The sequence below is a fragment of the Pimephales promelas genome, chromosome 16 (genome assembly GCF_988280905.1).
Source record: "Pimephales promelas chromosome 16, fPimPro1.hap1.1, whole genome shotgun sequence".
Classification (NCBI taxonomy): domain Eukaryota; kingdom Metazoa; phylum Chordata; class Actinopteri; order Cypriniformes; family Leuciscidae; genus Pimephales; species Pimephales promelas.
The window spans coordinates 29,455,145-29,481,882 of NC_142784.1; the positions used below are offsets into that span (position 1 = coordinate 29,455,145).

General features: G+C 38.7%; 1 protein-coding gene and 1 pseudogene across 29 annotated transcripts in view; both read left to right on the plus strand.

Moving 5' to 3' along the window:
- LOC120478693 (NACHT, LRR and PYD domains-containing protein 3) overlaps nucleotides 1-7,610 on the plus strand; it is a 31,469-nt gene extending 23,859 nt beyond the window's left edge. For all 28 annotated transcript variants that reach the window (XM_089121434.1, XM_089121441.1, XM_089121440.1 and 25 more), the window contains 2 exons: nucleotides 5,279-5,454; nucleotides 6,243-7,610. In XM_089121434.1, the coding sequence (XP_088977560.1) occupies nucleotides 5,279-5,454; nucleotides 6,243-6,244 (178 nt within the window). In that variant the 3' untranslated portion in view covers nucleotides 6,245-7,610. The remainder of the gene's footprint in view (nucleotides 1-5,278; nucleotides 5,455-6,242) is intronic.
- A 919-nt stretch (nucleotides 7,611-8,529) lies between these two features.
- Nucleotides 8,530-26,738, plus strand: part of LOC148973372 (protein NLRC3-like) — a 91,102-nt pseudogene continuing 72,893 nt past the window's right edge. Inside the window, exons 1-2 of the transcript XR_016146766.1 lie at nucleotides 8,530-9,314; nucleotides 9,810-9,940. The product of XR_016146766.1 is annotated as a protein NLRC3-like (transcript). The remainder of the gene's footprint in view (nucleotides 9,315-9,809; nucleotides 9,941-26,738) is intronic.

Genomic DNA, 26,738 nt, shown 5'->3' on the forward strand with positions numbered 1-26,738 from the left:
TTCACGACTATTTAAAATGTCACGAATTGTTTTGAGGTGGTTTTGAACGAAATATTGAAGTTTATAATTGAGTATTTTTTGACACACCACGCCCAGTGTAGCCCTATATTCTAAAATCAGGTTTTATTCTGGCATTAATTGTGTTCGACAAACGTGGCGGTTTGAATTTATTTTTCTCATAACAGCTAAAATAAAATCATCTTTTAAACTTTAAAATGTGTACGTTTTCGTGTAAAGTCGGCTTACACTCACAATAGGTTAACGACAAAACTTTTTCCTGCTCATTTGAGCGAATACTCACTGGAGAAACATTGGGCATTTTCCCGTGAGTGAACACATGGCCGAGTGGTAGAACTCACGGTTAGAACATGATAATGACATGGGTTCGAAGCCCGATTCAACATGGATAATTGTAGTTAAATTTTATATTTAGGTATGCAGAAAGATTTGTCTAGTTCTAAAACTGTTACAGTAGCCTACACCATTTAGTTGTTTTTTTTTTGCTTGTATTCCAAAACACTATAAATCCATTTCAATAGTTTTTAGGAAAACTACATTTTTTACCTAGACCCACACATTTTGTGAATATTCAAATTAAATGTTTTATTGGTTCAGTCTGAACATGTTGAACAATGATTATTAAGTCAAACAACAATATTGTTAATGATAAATTAAAAGTTATTTATTTTTTTTTATTTTTTTTTCAAAACGCTAAATAAACGCATTTATGTTTAATAATATTATGTTACTTATTTTTATTATTTCGTCTATGTTGAGTAGGCTATATGAAAAGTGAACCGCATGAGATGAGTAAGATAGGATCTAAAGCTACCCAATATATCGGAAAATATTTGTGGGTCAGACATGATTTTGACCACCAATTAAGTTTTGTTTTGTAGAAAGCTTGTAAATTTCGTTTCAGATAAATTCTATCTTCATTTTAATTAATGTTTCATCAACAAATTGACTGGATTAACACATCATAAGTAAATATCAGACAATAGGCTATAATCAGGACACAGAGGCGCGTGTGTGAACTGGAGCGTGTCTCATAACCGAAACACCGCGATTCTTGCCTGCGAGAACTAGAAAGCTTTAAATGTCTACTTTAAAACAAAACATTTAAAAACGAAAATAAATTGGCAACTCTCTGCGTAAGTAGGCTAATTCGAAGTAGCCTATGCGTTTAGGCCTATGCGCGTTCACTGTGAAGGCGAGTCAGCATCATCAACTTTATCTTTGCTGCTGACACCGACAAAAAAACACTAGTATATTAGAGTTTAGAGCAGCATGTTTGCAACAATAACACAGTCAAACAGAATGTAAGTGTGTGTGTGTGCATGTGCAGTTGTGTGTGTGCGTCACACGTTAAATGTTTTAGAATGTAACACAACATTCAAATGCAAATATGCACCCTCCCCCACTTGAAAGGCCGTGTATCCACCAAAGTGTTTTTCCACACGCCTGGCGTATATGTTTTCAATTGTTTTCAATGGGAGCACCGCGTTTTTTTAAACGCTATGAGCGTACCTAATCAAAGCAGCTCCTGAGATGGCTGGCGTTTCTAGTATGTCGCTTTTTCTTCGAACAATTCAAGAACAATGTAGGCTATAGGCTACAAATTGAACATGGTTCATTTTTTGTGAAACTTTAAAACTGGCCTTTACTTTTCTTGACGATTCCTCGGTAGCTTTTGTTTGAAGGCATTCAATTGCTCCAAAACACTAACGTTAGAAACATAACTGCACTTTATCACAACGGATTAATAAACTGTAACCACGAGTTCCTAATCTGTGCTCTTAGATTTTTAAACCGTGCCCTCAGTTTTTGCAATCTGTGCCCAAAAATTCATAAACCGTGCCCACGCTTTCGCAATCCGGACTCGGATTTGTGGCTCGTCCCCCAGAGTGTGCCGCATGATTCAACCAGGCCTCCTGTTTAGATGCGGGATGCATTGCATTGTTTTTAAAATCCTTTTTTAAAATGGATAATTTCTTGTATTTAAAAAAAAAAATACATTTAGGATACTTTTATCTTTAAAGTAAATTTTTAGAGGAAAAAGCTCAGTAGCCTACTATAATAAGCGAAAAAATAAAAATAAAATAGGCTAATAATAACACACAGTTCAAAAACTCCAAAAGGTTTGTTTATAAGTTTAAAATTATTTTATGTTAAATATATTACTGTCTTCGGTGAACTCATTCATAGTAATAAACGTAAATAATAATTAGCTAACACATCAAAATGCATTTAGTCTACCCTATTTAGAAGACGCTTTTTAATCCACAAAAAAAAGAACAAAGCAATTCGTCAAATGTCAGTCTTAGACAATAATAATGGGCTAAGATTCTAACAAACAAACAGGTTTTTAAGCATATCCAACTGTTTGTGTGAAGCGCGCACATGCATGTCACTGCCGCGGCCGCAAACACTTGCATGTTATCAACAGTGGAACAATTTAAAATAATCTAGCGGGAAAAAAATACGTAATTATTTGCAACTACTTTTATTTGTGTAAACTCACAATAACAAGAAAACGTCGTTATTTTTCAGACACATTTATTATGATTAGCCTATAAATCACCTATAAATCATCTCACTCTATGCTTCCCGAGACATGCTCTTCTCATTTAGCACTGCAAAATATAGTTTTTAGAAAGTAAAATCTTTTTTTTTTTTCATATTAATTTGCGAATATTTTAAATGTTTAATAAAGGCAAAAAGTCAATGTTATTTATTTTTTTGTGCACAAACACTTGGATAGCCTATGCGTCAAAATCTTGTGTTTAGGCCTATTTGTGATAATCTCAGCCCTGTTTTATTATTGTCTATGACTGACATTTGACGAATTGCTTTGTTTCTTTTTTTCTTTTTTCTTTTTTTGATAAAAGCGTCTTATAGGCCTATCTAAATGCAGTAGGCCTATGTAGCCTAAATGTAATAATAATAGCATATTATTATTAGGCCTATTATTTGCGTTTATAACTTTAAATGAGTTCACTTAAAAAAGGAATATGTTAATCATAAAACAATTTATGAATGTTTTATTTGTATAGGCCTATAACTTTGTGTTTGTGTTAGGCTATATTTATTTATTTATTTTTTTGTAAGTAAGAGTCCTTTTAAAAACAATGCATCCCGCATCTAAACAGGAGGCCTGTTTGAATCATGCGGCACATTCTCGGGGACGAGCCACAAACCCGCGAGTACGGATTGCGAAAGCGTGGGCACAGTTTATGAATTTGTGGGTACAGATTTACAAACGGTTTACAAATCTGAGAACACGGATTAGGAACTCGTGGGTATGGTTTATGAATCCGTAGGCACGAATTGTTAAACCGAGGGAACAGTTTAAGAATCCGTGAGTAGCCTACAGTTTAAAAAACTGAGGGGACGGATTGATTTGTGATTTCACCGGAACGAATGAAACCTCCACAACTGATTGCAGCGTGCGTCCGATTGAAGACAACACATTGCAGCGCTAGATGAATGAAACGAATGCGGTTAGCTTTCAAAAGTGGTGGGGACAATATCGACACTGTCAAAAAGGGACATGTCCCACCCCTTACAGGCTAGAGTGTTAACCTTGAATTTATCTGCTACCTCAGCTCTCAATGAGAAGTGGCAAATTAAGTCGGACACTATAAGTAGGCCTAAATAAACAGTTAATAAACTCGCTAATAAACAGCTATCTATTTAAGCTTCAAGAACGGTAGGCTAAAACATAAAAGCTGTCGGCCAACAGCATGTAACGAGGTTCGATCTCGCGTCGTTTGGAAGTCGATGAGGTTGAGGATGATGCGTTAACCACACAGCTATCGCAATGTTGTCTTATACGATTGTAAAGCCTCATTGATGTACCTAATATGTTTCGACTGCAATGTTTTAAGGTTTCATTATCTTTTCAATTTAATTTCAGTATTGTGATTAATTAATTAATTTAACAACGTTTCACTTGAATTAATCTGCTACCATCTTTCAATCGCTCTGAAAGAGCCGCGGCGCAGCTGAAGATTACACAAAAAACGGACACTTTTCAAAGTCTGTGATTGTAGCGCCTCTTAGCGGCCAAAGGCAGCAAATACACCTCAACTTTTACTGCCGCGGCAAACCTGCGGCGGTAAAAACCACATTCTGGTTGTCTACCTACTGTATGTTGTGAATAGTGTCATTTATTAAACAGATTTTGCTCAAGACAGACAAAATATGATCATGTTTTGTGACATTTTAGGTCTTAAAGGGGTCATGAACTGGCTTTTTAAATTTTATTATATTGTTGTCGGAGGTCAACTTATGATGTTCGATTGGTTTTTGCATTCAAAAACATCAAAACGAATAAGTAATAGGCTATTTTCTACCCTAGTTTTCAACCCAGCTCAGAAACGCTCGGTCTTTATGGGCGTCTCGCACTGAAGACTTGGAAGTAAATGCCCACTGCTGTGAGTGGATAACAGTTTTGCATTATAATGAGTTTCAACCAACTCACCTCGTCGGTGTACGAGGGAAAATTGTTTTAAAAATGTCCAATGTTGTAAAATGACAACCGGAAGGATTCGCCCATACATGTTCGACCCAGAGTCCGTGTGTTGCAACATTCCTGTCAGATCCATTATAGACGGCACAGCACCGTTCTTTACTCTTAATCGGTCTGCAAATCCAGTCTTGTTTACAAAACAATCCTCAGTGAAATTAAGCGAACAGACAACAATGTTTTACCTCATCAGCTGGAACGTCATGAAAAGTAAAATTTATCCATGCAGTCCTATTGGAATCCACAGGAAGAGTATGCAGCCACTGTCTTCTTCCACAACCAGGCACTGCACAATATTCTGTATTGCTCAGTAGCTCGATCCGGTTTGTCATCATGAGGTAGGCCTATGTTATTTAGCTATGCGTGTAATGCGCGAATCAGTGGGCGGGGCTAAACCGGCCGTGTTGAAGTAGGCGTTGATCTTCTCTTGCGGGGGTGGTGCTTTATCCTCTTTGATGTCATAGTTCCCCACTTTTAAAAACGAGTCGTTTGCTGGGGCTGGTGTCGATAAAAGCTTTTATTGGACTAACAAGGACGTTTTCAGTTCTGAAACTTACAGGATATTCTTATTATATGATAACCTTTTAGATGTCAAACCTCAAAGAAAATTTGATTTCTCAGTTCATCACCCCTTTAATCTAATGATCAAACAATAATTTGTGCTTTAAGTTTGGACTTCCTCTTTAACAATGGATTGATTGCTGATCTGAACTGAGAGAGTGAAGAGTGTGTCGTTGTTCTCTACAGGTTGAAGGATTGTGGCGTCACAGATGAAGGTTGTGCTGCTCTGGCTTCAGCTCTGAGATCAAACCCTGAACACCTGAGAGAACTGAATCTGTCTGAGAATGAAATAGGATCAGGAGTGAAGCTGCTCTCTTTTCTAAAGGATGATCCACATTATAAACTGAAGGAACTAGTTTACTGTGAGTATATTTTTATTTCAAGCCTTTAAATTGACCCAATTTTTATGAATAGACTAGGTCTAAATATTTTCATCTCTTACATGTAAGATGTAATGTAATGTAAGATCTTACATGCACAACTTTTGTTTCAATTGGATTTAATTAATTCCGATTGATAAATCCAAATGTAGTGTTTACATGAACAATAAATAGAATTATCGTGTTGATGTGTGAGTTTATAGGCTATCACAAACTTAATAATGATATATCACGGGTCAGGTCCTCATTAGGAGACAATGAGCATACAGTATGAACCGTTGTGCTGCTTATATTTATCAGGCAGTAAAACACGTATGCCTGCACCCAAAACAGCCTGTGGATGAGTATGAAAGAAGGACCGGTGGGGCGAAGTCCTGCTCCACTCCACAGATTATAAAATTGAAGGAGAATTTTTTGAATGACACGAATATGTACGAATAGCCGTGAGATTGTGTTGGTCATTCATGACACATTCAACATTTTACAACAGCTCTTACGCATCATACGTCATTACGCACACACACACACACACACACACACACAGCACTTTCTAGTTTTAGTCTTCAATCTGATCAAGTGTTTATATGTCATGTCGATCGGATTGTGTGTGTGAGAGAGAGTTGTAATTTATTGTTATTAATTTATTAGTTTTTTCATTAATATCCCTGGCTGTAAAATGAATATACATGATCTCCAGATCATGATATCGTGATATGGCAGCAGTAATATCTCATACTCATACAGTGTCTGACTGTGTGTTTTATTTATAGGACTTTCAATGTTTAGACGTCAGTCCAGTTTCCTCAGGATCAGCTGATGGTGAATAAGGAGTTGCTAAAGAGACTGAAGACACAGAGACACACAGCAATCACACTGACGTGTGTGTGTGTGTATGTGTGTGTGTGTGTGTGTGTGTGAGTGAGACTTCACACCAGTCTCTAGTTTTATAGTTATGTCTCATGAAAATTAGTGCTGAAAATAACAGCTTTGAATTGCTTCAAAAATCTGAGATCAATGTTGTACATTTTTCTACCAGCAGAAGGAGACAAAGATTATGCAAATAATTTCACTGAACATTTATTTCTGTAAAATATTTATTAGTTTGTATTGTAGGGTCTGGACTCATTTGACACACACTAATTATTCATTATATACAAAGGTTTATGAAACTCCAAAACTAACATCCCAAAGGAACTGAACACCAGGCCTGAAAAAGTGTCATGATGTTACAGGGCTGATAAGGAGGTTTTACGACCACATTCCTTTGGAAGAGAGTGCATGTGAGAGAGAGAGACAATGGGAAGACAGGAACAATCTTTAAAACAGACTGTGCTGCATTAATCATAGACTAACTGATCTATAAATGAACATGCTTCATATCATTGTGTAAATGATTTACTGTCTTGTGTACTATTGTGTACATATTGTGGTAACTTGGTATACAACCAACTAACAATCAATGTAAAACTTGCCTGTATCATGCCTCCTACCTAATTAATCCTCATTTAATGAGTCACACTTTGATGGACATCACCTTCTTCTAGAATGCAGTGTGGATGTGTTATATCTATCTGAGCATTAATGAAGGTTTGACTTTGACCATGCTTGGGACAATGACTCGTAAATTTACTAGAGCAACCTTCCCACTCTGACATTTCACCATGCTTATTGGTCCAGTCAAACCTTAGGGGTTGGATCTTTCTCAGGCTTTATGAGAGATACTGTTTCTGGTGATACTGGGGAACCCTTCCCTCTCCACGGGGGCCCAGCAGGCCTTGATCCAACCAGATATGAGCTCATGCAGGAGAGAGAAGACTCTCTCACAAAGAACCATGGACAATCTCAGGAGTTTGGAACCAGGACTCCAACCAACGTCTCCATTCACCCACTCTTCTGACTTCCTCACTTCTCCTGCGGGTGTCAAGAACAACTGTTAGTTTAGTTTATTATCATGATTTATTCATGTTTAAGATAAAACGTGTGCACTTTATGTATTTGGTTCTGATTCACTGCTTGCAAACAAAGTCTCTTTTCCGATCTTTATCTGCTACATGCTAAGAAATAATTATTCTTCTGTGGCCGTGAAAGATACCCTTTTCTTAGAATAAATTAATAAACAAAAGAGTTTGTTGGACGAACTAATTATCTGATTGTAATAATATTAGCCATGTCAGGTTAACCCAATTAACTGACCCAAATATTAATAATTAATCATAAGTTATTATTATTGATTATCAATATTTCGTATAGCTAAGTTCCTTACATGATCTATTTTTGGAATATGACCAGCTGTTAAATTGCAGCCTCTAGTATCTGAGTGTTTTCTTGATTGTTTCATACCGCACTTTGAGTTGCACTTGGGACAGAAGAAATGTGATTTACATAAGAAACTAAACTAAACCACATTTTTCTGTCTTTCTATGGAATGAATTGTGTTAGGATACATTTCTATGCCGTATTGTAGAGTTTTATAATATAGCTCTTTGAGCCACGCAGAATCAAATGCAGTTGTCATAGTTTGTTAAATGTCGATATATTTTTTAGTCCGCAAAAAATGTTGTCGTAATGGATCTTGAAAAGTTGGATTTTGTCCCCACCTGGTGGCAATTTTCTTGAACTACAGTGTGCTATCTCTGGTCTTTTATTGTATCTCACTGGTTAAATATTTGTTACGCAGAACGGCCAAATCTTAATGACAGATTATACAGTTAAATGAGAACCAAATAACTCTGGAATGAGAACCAAATAACTCTGGAATGACAAATATATCTTTCTTGTTATTTTCACTGCATTTCATCCACAGCATAGGCCAAATATCCGACTTTTTACACCACAACATTCATACATATCTATTTTTTACGTGAATTATTAAGGCACATAAAATAATTGTGCTTATCATCATTCCATGTACTGACCACAGTTTGTGGTAGTACTGACCAGCTAGACAAACTACGAGCAAAAACGAGTGAAAGATGACGGAGCCAATGAGGGTAGTTGTGGGCAGGTCGATGTATACTAGCCACGTGACGCCGCGAGAAGAAGGTGACTGATGAAGACATGATCCTCAAAACTGGGCAAACTGACTTTGTCAATGTGATCTTCTATGAGGAAGACCTGGGAGAGTGTGGCATTGATGTGACAGAAGCATCAGTGTACTCAGGATTGTGCACTCAGATCTTCAGAGAGGAGTTTGGCTGGTATCAGGGGAAAGTCTTCTGCTTTGTTCATCTGAGTGTTCAGGAACATCTAGCGGCTCTATATGTGCATCTCTCCTTCACAAACAACAACACAAATGTGTTTGACTCAATCATTAAACAGAGTTTGCGGTCTAAAGTTAAGGACTGGTTTCAAATAATGTCTACATGTTTCATTATCTGCTCTGCATCAGAGAGCTGTGAAAGAGACTCTACAGAGTAAAAATGGACATCTGGACCTTTTCCTGCGGTTCCTTCTGGGTCTGTCAGTAAAGTCTAATCAGATTCTCCTACAAATACTAATGAAACAGACACGCAGATCTGACAGTAATGAGGAAACAGTTAAGTACATCAAGAGGAAGATCAAGACCATTAACTCTCCAGAGAAATCCATCAATCTGTTCCACTGTCTGAATGAACTGGGTGATCGTTCACTAGTGGAGGAAATACAACAGTATCTGAAATCTGGAAGAATAAAGGAAGCCAAACTCTCTCTCAGTGGTCAGCTGTAGTCTTTGTGTTGTTGACCTCAGAGGAGAAGCTTTGTGAGTTTAATATTAATGATTTTGTTGGAAGAGAAAATAAAACAGAAAAACTAAAGGTTTTTCAGAAGCTGCTTCCTGTGATTAAAGAATCCAGATCAGTTCAGTAAGTATCAATCAGAACAATCAGTTCACAGTACAATAAGTACCTTTAACAGCTTTAACGGTCCTCTCAGCAGCAAGAAAAACAAAACTTTTATTCATTGAATTATATATAGCCTAGAAAGAGCACTTCCTTTGCAAAAAACTAAAAACTGTCACTCATCTCAGTTCACAATCTCACAAAGTTTCATTATAAAAAATAAAGATGTCTACACTGTATAAAGAAAAAAAATGTTAATGAAAGGATTTGCGAACATGCAGAAATCTGCACTGAACAAAAACTGAGTGGATTCTGACTAAATGAAACACCTCTGATTGGCCATTGCATTCAAGAGATGGACTATTGCGTTCATTTCTCTCTGAAAAAACATGTTAATAAAAACATTTTACCATGAACCGTGGATAATAATTTGACATTGTTAAAAAATATTGGAATTAACATTTTTTTTGGAAAGCCATTTGATAGTGTTTAAATGATGCTATTTTCATCTCTCTACAGGTTGAAGGATTGTGGCGTCACAGATGAATGTTTTGCTGAGAACTGGATCTGTCTTGGAATAAAATAGGAGAATCAGTGAATCTGCTGTCTGATGTACTACAGAATCCTCACTGTAAACTGGAGAGACTGGGGTAAGATCATATTTGACTCTCACACATGAATCACAATGTAAAGTATATTTGAAGTGTTCAGCCTCTTTCTGCTGCTGTGAGTTCAGCTGATTGAGCTGTAAATGATTGAACACACGAGCTGATCCTCAATAACATGAAACTGCAGGACTGAGAGTCACACACTTACAGATACACACTTTCACTCACAATCAACATTTCAGTCTCTTGAATTAAACAGACTCGAGTTCAACACAGTCAGAACTGAGAAATGAAGAACATCCAGGATTCATTCTTACTGTTAATAATGTTTAACTTTTTGCATTGACACTTTCTGAAGTATTGTAATTTTGTAGAATAAAATCGCACACACACTAATTTATTAGCGATACATAGTACAGATCTCTGGAAAACTAATCTATGTAATATGTAGTGAAAAGAGTAATTGATTAACCCATTCAGACCCTGTGTCCATTACAATGGACATTACATGTCAGCCCCCTTTTTTAACTTCTGGAGCATTTCACCTAGTTTAGAGCCTGCAGTCCATGAGATTGGACGTTTGTCATTAGTAAAGCTCTGCATACAGTATAGTAAAAAAAAACCTCTACATTGAAGAGAAGCATGGCAGCACTTCACTCCAAACACAGAAGCAAGCAACATCTTCTAAGGTGTATTTACATTTTGTATATATTTTTGCCAGTATTTCATAGTTTGTATGTAAAATAGAAAGATTGAACTTATTAATTAAAGTTAAAAATTGACTGTAGAATTGCACGTTTTAAATCAGGATTTTTTTTAAATGTGTCTGTCCATTAGAATGGACAGTAGGTTTGAAAGCCTGTTACTGAAGTCACATTTTCAGTAATGCTGATTGAAATTTCTTTTATAAAAAAAATATATATATCACAGTAACGATACATAACGATACACCAAGCGCCGTCCCAAAATTCCACCGTCCATGAACCTACTATTTTTATAATGGCATAAATGCTATGTGGGATCTCAATATCTCAGCTCTGGAAGGGTCTAGACACTCAATTTTTGCACTCAGGTCTAAGTCTCATGGCCCTCTATCAGAATCCAGAGTTTGAAGAAGATCAGAGAAACTCAAAATTTCGACACGAAAAATCTAAAAGTGTATAAAAGTCGACATAGTGTGTTCGCAGACGGTGGAATTTCGGGACGGCCCTTGGTGCCACAGACTCAGGGGGGCTCCCTGAGTGCAGTAAAATAGTTTTCATCCACAAATGTTGTAAGCTAAGCTTAAAAACCACATGTCCACAAACCCACTATTTGTCCAATAACCCACTATTTTTATAATGGGATAAATGCTACGTGGGATCTCAATATCTCAGCTCAGGAAGGGTCTAGAGACTCCATTTTTGCACTCAGGTCTAAGTCTCATGGCCCTCTATCAGAATCCAGAGTTTCAAGAAGATCAGAGACACTCAAAATTTCGACCCGAAAAAACTAAAAGGGGGTACCCCTGTCGTTTTTTTTCTGGGCGAGAAATTAAGTTTCTCCAATCTTCTCAAAACTCTGGATTCTGATAGAGGACCATGAGACTTAGACCTGAGAGCAAAAATGGAGTCTCTAGACTTTAGACTTTATTTGTCCCCATAGGGCAATTGGTTTTGCCGCAAGATAAGCACAGAACTGTCATAAATGCACACTAAAAACACTTAATGAAACAGGCCCTGAGTATAAAAAACAGAGTATTTTTAATATAACATCTAACAATTCATAATATAGCAACATTTCCATAACCATCCCCCATTCCAACAACAACAACATCATCAAAATCAAGCAATACTATACATATGATAATAATAATAACCCCATCACTATTTAATAGTTATAGTCTGTCTGCTCCTACGGACTGAATTAATGAACATGATGGCTCTCGGGACGAATGAAGGGGGTGGGAGCTATCAGAGATAACTACGTTGGCCTTCCTAACTACCTGTAATTTTATAATTTTTCCTGTAATTTTACTACTGACCTTCACTATATTGGAAAGAGCAGTTTTGGCCTTGACAGTGAGACTACCATACCAGCAAATTAATGAAAATGTTAAAACAGACTCAATGAATGATTTATAAAAAAGGGTCATGAGAGTCTTATCGACACGAAATTTTGACAGTTTGCGAAGACAAAACAGTCTTTGTTGGCCTCTTTTGCAAAGCATTTCAGTGTTCGCATTAAAATTTAACTTATTGTCGATCAAACTGCCTAGATACTTGTATGTTTCAACGAATTCCACCGTCTTCCCATTTATAATAGCGGACTGTGGATTTGATGACTCACGCCTTAAATCAATCTGCATATCCTTTGTCTTTTCAACATTTAGTTGAAGGAATGCCCGAGTGCAAAATCATCCACAACAGGACCATGATCGCTTTCCTCATTAGAAAGGAGACTGACAATAGCAGAATCATCGGCAAATTTTAATATGTATCTATTTTCATGCTGGCTGCGGCAATCGTTAGAATAAAGGATATAAAGGAGAGGTGAAAGGACACACCCCTGAGGAGACCCAGTGGATGATGACATCTCCTCACGATATTAAAATCAAGGTCAAAGTTCTTTAAGAGCTTATCAACTAAAATATGTGGTTGGATTGTATTAAAAGCCGATGAACAATCAACAAATGAAATTCTTGCGTGTTTTACTACCTTCAAGATGTTTGAATAGTAAGTTTAACAGGGGTAGTAGTGGCATCATCCACCCCTCGCTTGGCCCTATAAGTGAACTGTAGTGGATCTAGGAGATTCTCTGTTTTTGTGAGTATTACTTTTTTTAACCAGTTTTTCAAAACACTTCATGACTAAGGAGGTCAGAGCTACTGGCCTAAACCCAGATAGCAGACTGACATTGAATCAACGTGGAAATATGACATCGAAACAACGTTGATCTGACATTGTTTTGCTCATCGAATTAACGTTGAACCAACGTCAGATGCGTGATTCTTTCAAAACTAACGGAAAATCAACTTGAAATCAACGCGTTGTTTCAACGTTATGAAAGCAAACCAATTTTCGATTTCATTTAGCTTTGAAGAATGCCGCGTCTGACGTTGGTTCAACGTTAATTCGATGAGCAAATCAACGTTGTTTCAATGTCATGAGAGACGTCGTTTCCACGTTGATTCAATGTCAGTTTGCTATCTGGGAAGTCATTCAGTAATTTTGGATGATTTAGTTTGGCCACTGGAATAACTGTGGACTGTTTCCATATCTTCGGCACTCTCTGTTGTTCTAGAGACATTAGGAAAATATAATGAAAATTGGGCCTAACTGCTCTGCACAAGAGATGAGCAGGCGACTGCTTATATTGTCAGGCCCAGGGCTTTTTCCTGATCTGGAGTGCTTAAACTTATTGACAGCTTGTTCATCAAAGGAGGGGACAACAACTTTTCCAGATAAATGTGATTTGTGTTCTAAAATAACATTACTAAAATTTGTGGTATCAAACCTCAAATAAAATTTGTTTAGCTCTGTTGCAAGCAAACTGTCACAACTAAAACCTTCTAACGCAACCTTAACATTCTTTTCACTGCTGGTGCCGACAACAGTTCTCATACCATCCCAGGCTGAACGTAAATTCCTACCACCAAAGTCTTTCTCTATTTTTTCTTTGTAACCCTGCTTTGCCCTCACTTCTTATTTCCTTTTCCAACTTTCTAAAATGTTTCCTTCCCTAGTAACACCTTAAGTGATTTCCTTACCCATGGCTTATTATTTGGATACACCTGTACAATTTTATCAGGAATTACATTATCAACACAGTAGGAAACTAACAACATCTGTAAGATCATTTATATTGGTACAGGACTCCTTAAACATGCCCCAATCGGTACAATCGAAACAACCCTGTAAACTCAGGATTGCTTCCTCAGTCCAGTTCTTAACGCGTTTAGTGAGAGATTTCCCCCTCCTTAAGGCCGTGCGGTATGACGGGATGAGCTGGACACAGTTATGGTCTGCCCCGCCCAGCGGGGGGAGCGGGAGTGCTTTGTATGCGTCTTGGATAGAACCGTAACACAAAGTCCAATGACTTATTTTGTCTGGTCGGGCACGTAACATATTGGTGAAAGTCTCTCAGACATTTCTTCAGCTAACAATGGTTAAAATCACCAAGGACGAAGACAGGTGCTTCGGGCGATATTCCTTTCTTTGACCCTTTCTGAGCTGAGATATTGAGATCCCACGTAGCTTTTATGCCATTATAAAAATAGTGGGTTCATGGGATCTCAATATCTCAGCTCTGGAAGGGTCTAGAGACTCCATTTTTGCACTCAGGTCTAAGTCTCATGGCCGTCTATCAGAATCCAGAGTTTCAAGAAGATCAGAGACACTCAAAATTTCGACCCGAAAAAACTAAAAGGGGTACCCCTGTCATTTTTTTCGGGGTGAAAAAATAAGTTTCTCTGATCTTCTCAAAACTCTGGATTCTGATAGACGGCCATGAGACTTAGAAAAAATAGTGGGTTATTGGACAAATAGTGGGTTTGTGGACACGTGGTTTTTAAGCTTAGCTTTCAAAATTTTTGGATAAACTATTTTACTACACTCAGGGAGGCCCCCTGAGTCTGTGGCACCAAGGGGCGCCCCGAAATTCCAACGTCCACAAACCCACTATTTTTATAATCGGATAAATGCTACGTGGAATCTCAATATCTGAGCTCAGGAAGGGTCTAGACTAGAGCCTCCATTTTTGCACTCACGTCTAAGTCCCATGGCCCTCTATCAGAATCCAGAGTTTCAAGAAGATTGGAGAAACTTGTTTTTTCACACACACACAAAAAAAAAACCCGACAGGGGTAACACTGTCAGGTTTTTTTTTCAGGTTGAAATTTTAAGTTTTTTTTCTGATCTTCTTGAAACTCTGGATTCTGATAGAGGGCCATGGGACTTGGACCTGAGTGCAAAAATGGAGGCTCTAGACCCTTCCAGACCTGAGATATTGAAATCCCATGTAGCATTTATGCCATTATAAATATCTCTTTAATGTTCATGTTTGTTGTGCAAATGATACCCTCTCGAAGGAATTCTTAAATTTGTTAGAGGCATTTGATTTAATACAATGGGTTAAAAGTCCTACCCATAAACAAGGACATATGTTAGACCTAATTTTAACCCATAACCTGCAAATAGACGATGTAAACATCTGTGAGACTAATTTCTCTGACCACATGCCAATCATTTTCAATACTCCTACTACCATCAAATGTGTATCCCAGGGGGACATGAGGCGTTGGTCAAGGAGAATAAGTAGCAACTTTAGCATGGACTTCTCAGCACTTTTTAAAACTAAGTGTAATATTCTGAGGCTGGACACCTAAGTGTTGATGAGCATTGGACTTTACTAAACTCAACTTACATGGCAATTCTCTATGCTATAGCCCTGCCCAGACCGACAGGTAATAAAAGAAAGTAAAATCCATGGTTAAATGATAACACTCGGGACGTCAGAAAGCAATGTAGGCAGAGGAAGAGAAAGTGGAAAAAGAGTAAATTACAAGTCCACTACGACGCGCTTAGAGACGCTCTATTCAGTTATCAAAAATCGGTAACCAAGGCCAAAAATACTTATTTTTCCAATATAATTAGAGCTAATAGTAATAACTCAAAACTCCTTTTTTCTATTATTAATTCTGTAATGCAACCTTTAAATAACATACATCAAAAGTCCTCACTTATTTCTTGTGAGGACTTTCTTAATTTCTTCAGTCAAAAAATCGCCAACCAACGCTCTCAGATTCCTCTGGTAAATATAGATCCATCAATCTATTCTGCCTGCACTGCTGAATGGGGTGCCTTTGAACCTATTACCTTGACAGTCTTGCAGGATATTGCTCAAAAACTGAAACCAACTTACGGGGCAAATGATGTGATGCCTAGTCATCTGTTAAAGCAGACATTTGACTGCGTAGCACTGAGTATCGCACATTTGTTTAATAAGAGCCTGTTCAGTGGGATATATCCCGAAAAAAACCCCGAAAGGGGTACCACTGTCGTTTTTTTTTTTTTGAGTCAAAATGTTGAGTTTCTCTGATCCTCTTGAAACTCTGGATTCTGAAAGAGGGCCATGAGACTTAGACCTGAGTGCAAAAATGGAGGCTCTAGACCCTTCCAGAGCTGAGATATCGAAACTCAAAATTTCGCCCCGAAAAAAAAACAAAAGGGGTACCACTGTTGTTTTTTTTTAGTCAAAATTTTGAGTTTCTCGGATCCTCTTGAAACTCTGGATTCTGAAAGAGGGCCATGAGACTTAGACCTGAGTGCAAAAATGGAAGCTCTAGACCCTTCCAGAGCTGAGATATCGAAACTCAAAATTTTGCCCCGAAAAAACCCCGAAAAGGGTACCACTGTCGTTTTTTTTTTAGTCAAAATTTTCAGTTTCTCTGATCCTCTTGAAACTCTGGATTCTGAAAGAGGGCCATGAGACTTAGACCTGAGTGCAAAAATGGAGTCTCTAGACCCTTCCAGAGCTGAGATATCGAAACTCAAAATTTCGCCCCGAAAAAAAAACGAAAGGGGTACCACTGTCGGTTTTTTTTTTGAGTCAAAATTTTGAGTTTCTCTGATCCTCTTGAAACTCTGGATTCTGAAAGAGGGCCATGAGACTTTGACCTGAGTGCAAAAATGGAGGTTCTAGACCCTTCCAGAGCTGATATATCAAAATTCAAAATTTCGACCCGAAAAAAAAAACGACAGTGTTACCCCTTTCGTTTTTTTTCATTTTCGGGCGAAAAATTAAGTTTCTCCAATCTTCTCAAAACTCTGTATTCTGACAGAGGGCCACAAGACTTTGACCTGAGTGCAAAAATGGAGGTTCTAGACCCTTCCAGAGCTGAGATATCAAAATTCAAAATTTCGACCCGAAAAAAAAACGACAGTGTTACCCCTTTCGTTTTTTGTCGTTTTTGGGTGAAAAATTAAGTTTCTCCAATCTTCTCAAAACTCTGGATTCTGATAGAGGGCCACGAGACTTTGACCTGAGTGCAAAAATGGAGGTTCTAGACCCTTCTAGAGCTGAGATATCAAAATTCAAAATTTCGACCCGAAAAAAAAACGACAGTGTTACCCCTTTCGTTTTTTGTCGTTTTTGGGTGAAAAATTAAGTTTCTCCAATCTTCTCAAAACTCTGGATTATGATAGAGGGCTGTGAGACTTTGACCTGAGTGCAAAAATGGAGGCTCTAGACCCTTCCAGAGCTGAGATATCGAAATTCAAAATTTCGACCCGAAAAAAAAAAACGACACTGTTACCCCTTTCGTTTTTTTTCGTTTCCGGGCAAAAAATTAAGTTTCTCCAATCTTCTCAAAACTCTGGATTCTGATAGAGGGCCACGAGACTTTGACCTGAGTGCAAAAATGGAGGTTCTAGACCCTTCCAGAGCTGAGATATCAAAATTCAAAATTTCGACCCGAAAAAAACCCGACAGTGTTACCCCTTTCGTTTTTTGTCGTTTTTGGGTGAAAAATTAAGTTTCTCCAATCTTCTCAAAACTCTGGATTCTGATAGAGGGCCACGAGACTTTGACCTGAGTGCAAAAATGGAGGTTCTAGACCCTTCCAGAGCTGAGATATCAAAATTCAAAATTTCGACCCGAAAAAAACCCGACAGTGTTACCCCTTTCGTTTTTTGTCGTTTTTGGGTGAAAAATTAAGTTTCTCCAATCTTCTCAAAACTCTGGATTCTCATAGAGGGCCACGAGACTTTGACCTGAGTGCAAAAATGGAGGCTCTAGACCCTTCCAGAACTGAGATATCGAAATTCAAAATTTCGACCCGAAAAAAAACGACAGTGTTACCCCTTTCGTTTTTTTTCATTTTCGTGCGAAAAATTAAGTTTCTCCAATCTTCTCAAAACTCTGGATTATGATAGAGGGCCACGAGACTTTGACCTGAGTGCAAAAATGGAGGCTCTAGACCCTTCCAGAGCTGAGATATCAAAATTCAAAATTTCGACCCGAAAAAAAAAACGACAGTGTTACCCCTTTCGTTTTTTGTCGTTTTTGGGTGAAAAATTAAGTTTCTCCAATCTTCTCAAAACTCTGGATTCTGATAGAGGGCCACGAGACTTTGACCTGAGTGCAGAAATGGAGGCTCTAGACCCTTCCAGAGCTGAGATATCGAAATTCAAAATTTCGACCCGAAAAAAAAACGACAGTGTTAAGGCCATTGCACACCGAGTCCGAAATTCGCATCCGAAAATTTCGCCCCGAAAAAAAAACAAAAGGGGTACCACTGTTGTTTTTTTTTAGTCAAAATTTTGAGTTTCTCGGATCCTCTTGAAACTCTGGATTCTGAAAGAGGGCCATGAGACTTAGACCTGAGTGCAAAAATGGAAGCTCTAGACCCTTCCAGAGCTGAGATATCGAAACTCAAAATTTTGCCCCGAAAAAACCCCGAAAAGGGTACCACTGTCGTTTTTTTTTTAGTCAAAATTTTCAGTTTCTCTGATCCTCTTGAAACTCTGGATTCTGAAAGAGGGCCATGAGACTTAGACCTGAGTGCAAAAATGGAGTCTCTAGACCCTTCCAGAGCTGAGATATCGAAACTCAAAATTTCGCCCCGAAAAAAAAACGAAAGGGGTACCACTGTCGGTTTTTTTTTTGAGTCAAAATTTTGAGTTTCTCTGATCCTCTTGAAACTCTGGATTCTGAAAGAGGGCCATGAGACTTTGACCTGAGTGCAAAAATGGAGGTTCTAGACCCTTCCAGAGCTGATATATCAAAATTCAAAATTTCGACCCGAAAAAAAAAACGACAGTGTTACCCCTTTCGTTTTTTTTCATTTTCGGGCGAAAAATTAAGTTTCTCCAATCTTCTCAAAACTCTGTATTCTGACAGAGGGCCACAAGACTTTGACCTGAGTGCAAAAATGGAGGTTCTAGACCCTTCCAGAGCTGAGATATCAAAATTCAAAATTTCGACCCGAAAAAAAAACGACAGTGTTACCCCTTTCGTTTTTTGTCGTTTTTGGGTGAAAAATTAAGTTTCTCCAATCTTCTCAAAACTCTGGATTCTGATAGAGGGCCACGAGACTTTGACCTGAGTGCAAAAATGGAGGTTCTAGACCCTTCTAGAGCTGAGATATCAAAATTCAAAATTTCGACCCGAAAAAAAAACGACAGTGTTACCCCTTTCGTTTTTTGTCGTTTTTGGGTGAAAAATTAAGTTTCTCCAATCTTCTCAAAACTCTGGATTATGATAGAGGGCTGTGAGACTTTGACCTGAGTGCAAAAATGGAGGCTCTAGACCCTTCCAGAGCTGAGATATCGAAATTCAAAATTTCGACCCGAAAAAAAAAAACGACACTGTTACCCCTTTCGTTTTTTTTCGTTTCCGGGCAAAAAATTAAGTTTCTCCAATCTTCTCAAAACTCTGGATTCTGATAGAGGGCCACGAGACTTTGACCTGAGTGCAAAAATGGAGGTTCTAGACCCTTCCAGAGCTGAGATATCAAAATTCAAAATTTCGACCCGAAAAAAACCCGACAGTGTTACCCCTTTCGTTTTTTGTCGTTTTTGGGTGAAAAATTAAGTTTCTCCAATCTTCTCAAAACTCTGGATTCTGATAGAGGGCCACGAGACTTTGACCTGAGTGCAAAAATGGAGGTTCTAGACCCTTCCAGAGCTGAGATATCAAAATTCAAAATTTCGACCCGAAAAAAACCCGACAGTGTTACCCCTTTCGTTTTTTGTCGTTTTTGGGTGAAAAATTAAGTTTCTCCAATCTTCTCAAAACTCTGGATTCTCATAGAGGGCCACGAGACTTTGACCTGAGTGCAAAAATGGAGGCTCTAGACCCTTCCAGAACTGAGATATCGAAATTCAAAATTTCGACCCGAAAAAAAACGACAGTGTTACCCCTTTCGTTTTTTTTCATTTTCGTGCGAAAAATTAAGTTTCTCCAATCTTCTCAAAACTCTGGATTATGATAGAGGGCCACGAGACTTTGACCTGAGTGCAAAAATGGAGGCTCTAGACCCTTCCAGAGCTGAGATATCAAAATTCAAAATTTCGACCCGAAAAAAAAAACGACAGTGTTACCCCTTTCGTTTTTTGTCGTTTTTGGGTGAAAAATTAAGTTTCTCCAATCTTCTCAAAACTCTGGATTCTGATAGAGGGCCACGAGACTTTGACCTGAGTGCAGAAATGGAGGCTCTAGACCCTTCCAGAGCTGAGATATCGAAATTCAAAATTTCGACCCGAAAAAAAAACGACAGTGTTAAGGCCATTGCACACCGAGTCCGAAATTCGCATCCGAAATTTTCGCACGTTAAAAAAAAAATTCGACCTCACGTTATGTCAGTCACGCTTGCACACCGCCTCCGAAACTTTCGTCCGTCATAAAATTAATCGGATCGGGTTCGATTTTCTGCGTTTTTCGCATCCAGAGCCAGCATTTTGAGAGGTCTTTTGACAATTCAGGGCCGGGGGGAGCTCGTCCTCAAATCATTGCACATATGCGCCGTGCTTTCAGTTTCGGTTTTCAATTCGATCAAGTGTTTATGTTCTCTTCTCTATATTGGATTATGAAATTAATAAACCTCCCCTTTCAATCAGATTGAAATTTAGGATCGAATAAGGTGTGATTGAGCAGCCTATTCGATAACTAATGTATTATTTGGGCACAATACAGTATACACAATAACAGCCTAGCTGTTCTGTCTGCCCAGCGCTTCCAACGGGCCGCGCGCGGGTGTGTGTTTGTCCGTGTGTGTGTGTCCATACCTGGTCCATTTCAGACACACTGCCAGTCTCCGTTCAGAATCGATTGATTCACGGAAATTGGTGGTCTTGTTTTTAATATGTGGCTCCAGAATCGCTAGCAAAGCATCGAACTGTCCCACTGACATTCTGAGGTAAATTTTGAATCGCTCAGGATAAATTCGCAACTCCTTGATAAGGAACTCTCCTTCCTCTCGGCGCAATTTTAGGATTGGATGGACATAATATTTTCTCTTTCTTCCCTTTTCAATAAGAGAGAGGGCAAAAATCATCCTCACTGCTTGACGAATCCATTTGGTATTTTTGCGTTTTTCCCCGCAAAGGTTTAAGAAATACGCAACGGACTCGGTGTGCAAGGTTTCTATAAGTGACGAATTTTTAAGCTGACGAATACGGAAATACCCATACGAATATTTCGTGCTCGGTGTGCAATGGCCTTTACCCCTTTCGTTTTTTGTCGTTTTTGGGTGAAAAATTAAGTTTCTCCAATCTTCTCAAAACTCTGGATTCTGATAGAGGGCCACGAGACTTTGACCTGAGTGCAAAAATTGAGTTTCTAGACCCTTCCAGAGCTGAGATATCAAAATTCAAAATTTCGACCCGAAAAAAAACGACAGTGTTACCCCTTTCGTTTTTTTTCATTTTCGGGCGAAAAATTAAGTTTCTCCAATCTTCTCAAAACTCTGGATTCTGATAGAGGGCCACGAGACTTTGACCTGAGTGCAAAAATCGAGGCTCTAGACCCTTCCAGAGCTGAGATATCAAAATTCAAAATTTGGACCCGAAAAAAAAACGACAGTGTTACCCCTTCCGTTTTTTGTCGTTTTTGGGTGAAAAATTAAGTTTCTCCAATCTTCTCAAAACTCTGGATTCTGATAGAGGGCCACGAGACTTTGACCTGAGTGCAAAAATGGAGGTTCTAGACCCTTCCAGAGCTGAGATATCAAAATTCAAAATTTCGACCCGAAAAAAAAAACGACAGTGTTACCCCTTTCGTTTTTTGTCGTTTTTGGGTGAAAAATTAAGTTTCTCCAATCTTCTCAAAACTCTGGATTATGATAGAGGGCTGTAAGACTTTGACCTGAGTGCAAAAATGAAGGCTCTAGACCCTTCCAGAGCTGAGATATCGAAATTCAAAATTTCGACCCGAAAAAAAAACGACAGTGTTACCCCTTTCGTTTTTTGTCGTTTTTGGGTGAAAAATTAAGTTTCTCCAATCTTCTCAAAACTCTGGATTATGATAGAGGGCTGTGAGACTTTGACCTGAGTGCAAAAATGGAGGCTCTAGACCCTTCCAGAGCTGAGATATCGAAATTCAAAATTTGGACCCGAAAAAAAAACGACAGTGTTACCCCTTTCGTTTTTTGTCGTTTTTGGGTGAAAAATTAAGTTTCTCCAATCTTCTCAAAACTCTTGATTATGATAGAGGGCCACGAGACTTTGACCTCAGTGCAAAAATGGAGGCTCTAGACCCTTCCAGAGCTGAGATATCGAAATTCAAAATTTCGACCCGAAAAAAAAACGACAGTGTTACCCCTTTCGTTTTTTTTCATTTTCGGGCGAAAAATTAAGTTTCTCCAATCTTCTCAAAACTCTGGATTCTGATAGAGGGCTATGAGACTTTGACCTGTGTGCAAAAATGGAGGCTCTAGACCCTTCCAGAGCTGAGATATCGAAATTCAAAATTTCGACCCGAAAAAAAAAACGACAGTGTTACCCCTTTCGTTTTTTTTTCGTTTTTGGGTGAAAAATTAAGTTTCTCCAATCTTCTCAAAACTCTGGATTCTGATAGAGGGCCACGAGACTTTGACCTGAGTGCAAAAATGGAGGTTCTAGACCCTTCCAGAGCTGAGATATCAAAATTCAAAATTTCGACCCGAAAAAAAAACGACAGTGTTACCCCTTTCGTTTTTTGTCGTTTTTGGGTGAAAAGTTAAGTTTCTCCAATCTTCTCAAAACTCTGGATTATGATAGAGGGCTGTGAGACTTTGACCTGAGTGCAAAAATGGAGGCTCTAGACCCTTCCAGAGCTGAGATATCGAAATTCAAAATTTGGACCCGAAAAAAAAACGACAGTGTTACCCCTTTCGTTTTTTGTCGTTTTTGGGTGAAAAATTAAGTTTCTCCAATCTTCTCAAAACTCTGGATTCTGATAGAGGGCCACGAGACTTTGACCTCAGTGCAAAAATGGAGGCTCTAGACCCTTCCAGAGCTGAGATGTCAAAATTCAAAATTTCGACCCGAAAAAAAAAACGACACTGTTACCCCTTTCGTTTTTTTTTCGTTTCCGGGCAAAAAATTAAGTTTCTCCAATCTTCTCAAAACTCTGGATTCTGATAGAGGGCCACGAGACTTTGACCTGAGTGCAAAAATGGAGGTTCTAGACCCCTCCAGAGCTGAGATATCAAAATTCAAAATTTCGACCCGAAAAAACCCGACAGTGTTACCCCTTTCGTTTTTTGTCGTTTTTGGGTGAAAAATTAAGTTTCTCCAATCTTCTCAAAACTCTGGATTCTCATAGAGGGCCACGAGACTTTGACCTGAGTGCAAAAATGGAGGCTCTAGACCCTTCCAGAACTGAGATATCGAAATTCAAAATTTCGACCCGAAAAAAAACGACAGTGTTACCCCTTTCGTTTTTTTTCATTTTCGTGCGAAAAATTAAGTTTCTCCAATCTTCTCAAAACTCTGGATTATGATAGAGGGCCACGAGACTTTGACCTGAGTGCAAAAATGGAGGCTCTAGACCCTTCCAGAGCTGAGATATCAAAATTCAAAATTTCGACCCGAAAAAAAAAAACGACAGTGTTACCCCTTTCGTTTTTTGTCGTTTTTGGGTGAAAAATTAAGTTTCTCCAATCTTCTCAAAACTCTGGATTCTGATAGAGGGCCACGAGACTTTGACCTGAGTGCAGAAATGGAGGCTCTAGACCCTTCCAGAGCTGAGATATCGAAATTCAAAATTTCGACCCGAAAAAAAAACGACAGTGTTAAGGCCATTGCACACCGAGTCCGAAATTCGCATCCGAAATTTTCGCACGTTAAAAAAAAAATTCGACCTCACGTTATGTCAGTCACGCTTGCACACCGCCTCCGAAACTTTCGTCCGTCATAAAATTAATCGGATCGGGTTCGATTTTCTGCGTTTTTCGCATCCAGAGCCAGCATTTTGAGAGGTCTTTTGACAATTCAGGGCCGGGGGGAGCTCGTCCTCAAATCATTGCACATATGCGCCGTGCTTTCAGTTTCGGTTTTCAATTCGATCAAGTGTTTATGATCTCTTCTCTATATTGGATTATGAAATTAATAAACCTCCCCTTTCAATCAGATTGAAATTTAGGATCGAATAAGGTGTGATTGAGCAGCCTATTCGATAACTAATGTATTATTTGGGCACAATACAGTATACACAATAACAGCCTAGCTGTTCTGTCTGCCCAGCGCTTCCAACGGGCCGCGCGCGGGTGTGTGTTTGTCCGTGTGTGTGTGTCCATACCTGGTCCATTTCAGACACACTGCCAGTCTCCGTTCAGAATCGATTGATTCACGGAAATTGGTGGTCTTGTTTTTAATATGTGGCTCCAGAATCGCTAGCAAAGCATCGAACTGTCCCACTGACATTCTGAGGTAAATTTTGAATCGCTCAGGATAAATTCGCAACTCCTTGATAAGGAACTCTCCTTCCTCTCGGCGCAATTTCAGGATTGGATGGACATAATATTTTCTCTTTCTTCCCTTTTCAATAAGAGAGAGGGCAAAAATCATCCTCACTGCTTGACGAATCCATTTGGTATTTTTGCGTTTTTCCCCGCAAAGGTTTAAGAAATACGCAACGGACTCGGTGTGCAAGGTTTCTATAAGTGACGAATTTTTAAGCTGACGAATACGGAAATACCCATACGAATATTTCGTGCTCGGTGTGCAATGGCCTTTACCCCTTTCGTTTTTTGTCGTTTTTGGGTGAAAAATTAAGTTTCTCCAATCTTCTCAAAACTCTGGATTCTGATAGAGGGCCACGAGACTTTGACCTGAGTGCAAAAATTGAGTTTCTAGACCCTTCCAGAGCTGAGATATCAAAATTCAAAATTTCGACCCGAAAAAAAACGACAGTGTTACCCCTTTCGTTTTTTTTCATTTTCGGGCGAAAAATTAAGTTTCTCCAATCTTCTCAAAACTCTGGATTCTGATAGAGGGCCACGAGACTTTGACCTGAGTGCAAAAATCGAGGCTCTAGACCCTTCCAGAGCTGAGATATCAAAATTCAAAATTTGGACCCGAAAAAAAAACGACAGTGTTACCCCTTCCGTTTTTTGTCGTTTTTGGGTGAAAAGTTAAGTTTCTCCAATCTTCTCAAAACTCTGGATTCTGATAGAGGGCCACGAGACTTTGACCTGAGTGCAAAAATGGAGGTTCTAGACCCTTCCAGAGCTGAGATATCAAAATTCAAAATTTCGACCCGAAAAAAAAAACGACAGTGTTACCCCTTTCGTTTTTTGTCGTTTTTGGGTGAAAAATTAAGTTTCTCCAATCTTCTCAAAACTCTGGATTATGATAGAGGGCTGTAAGACTTTGACCTGAGTGCAAAAATGAAGGCTCTAGACCCTTCCAGAGCTGAGATATCGAAATTCAAAATTTCGACCCGAAAAAAAAACGACAGTGTTACCCCTTTCGTTTTTTGTCGTTTTTGGGTGAAAAATTAAGTTTCTCCAATCTTCTCAAAACTCTGGATTATGATAGAGGGCTGTGAGACTTTGACCTGAGTGCAAAAATGGAGGCTAGCTGAGATATCGAAATTCAAAATTTGGACCCGAAAAAAAAACGACAGTGTTACCCCTTTCGTTTTTTGTCGTTTTTGGGTGAAAAATTAAGTTTCTCCAATCTTCTCAAAACTCTTGATTATGATAGAGGGCCACGAGACTTTGACCTCAGTGCAAAAATGGAGGCTCTAGACCCTTCCAGAGCTGAGATATCGAAATTCAAAATTTCGACCCGAAAAAAAAACGACAGTGTTACCCCTTTCGTTTTTTTTCATTTTCGGGCGAAAAATTAAGTTTCTCCAATCTTCTCAAAACTCTGGATTCTGATAGAGGGCTATGAGACTTTGACCTGTGTGCAAAAATGGAGGCTCTAGACCCTTCCAGAGCTGAGATATCGAAATTCAAAATTTCGACCCGAAAAAAAAAACGACAGTGTTACCCCTTTCGTTTTTTTTTCGTTTTTGGGTGAAAAATTAAGTTTCTCCAATCTTCTCAAAACTCTGGATTCTGATAGAGGGCCACGAGACTTTGACCTGAGTGCAAAAATGGAGGTTCTAGACCCTTCCAGAGCTGAGATATCAAAATTCAAAATTTCGACCCGAAAAAAAAACGACAGTGTTACCCCTTTCGTTTTTTGTCGTTTTTGGGTGAAAAGTTAAGTTTCTCCAATCTTCTCAAAACTCTGGATTATGATAGAGGGCTGTGAGACTTTGACCTGAGTGCAAAAATGGAGGCTCTAGACCCTTCCAGAGCTGAGATATCGAAATTCAAAATTTGGACCCGAAAAAAAAACGACAGTGTTACCCCTTTCGTTTTTTGTCGTTTTTGGGTGAAAAATTAAGTTTCTCCAATCTTCTCAAAACTCTGGATTCTGATAGAGGGCCACGAGACTTTGACCTCAGTGCAAAAATGGAGGCTCTAGACCCTTCCAGAGCTGAGATGTCGAAATTCAAAATTTCGACCCGAAAAAAAAAACGACAGTGTTACCCCTTTCGTTTTTTTTCATTTTCGGGCGAAAAATTAAGTTTCTCCAATCTTCTCAAAACTCTGGATTATGATAGACGGCTGTGAGACTTTGACCTGAGTGCAAAAATGGAGGCTCTAGACCCTTCTAGAGCTGAGATATCGAAATTCAAAATTTCGACCCGAAAAAAAAACGACAGTGTTACCCCTTTCGTTTTTTGTCGTTTTTGGGTGAAAAATTAAGTTTCTCCAATCTTCTCAAAACTCTGGATTATGATAGAGGGCTGTGAGACTTTGACCTGAGTGCAAAAATGAAGGCTCTAGACCCTTCCAGAGCTGAGATATCGAAATTCAAAA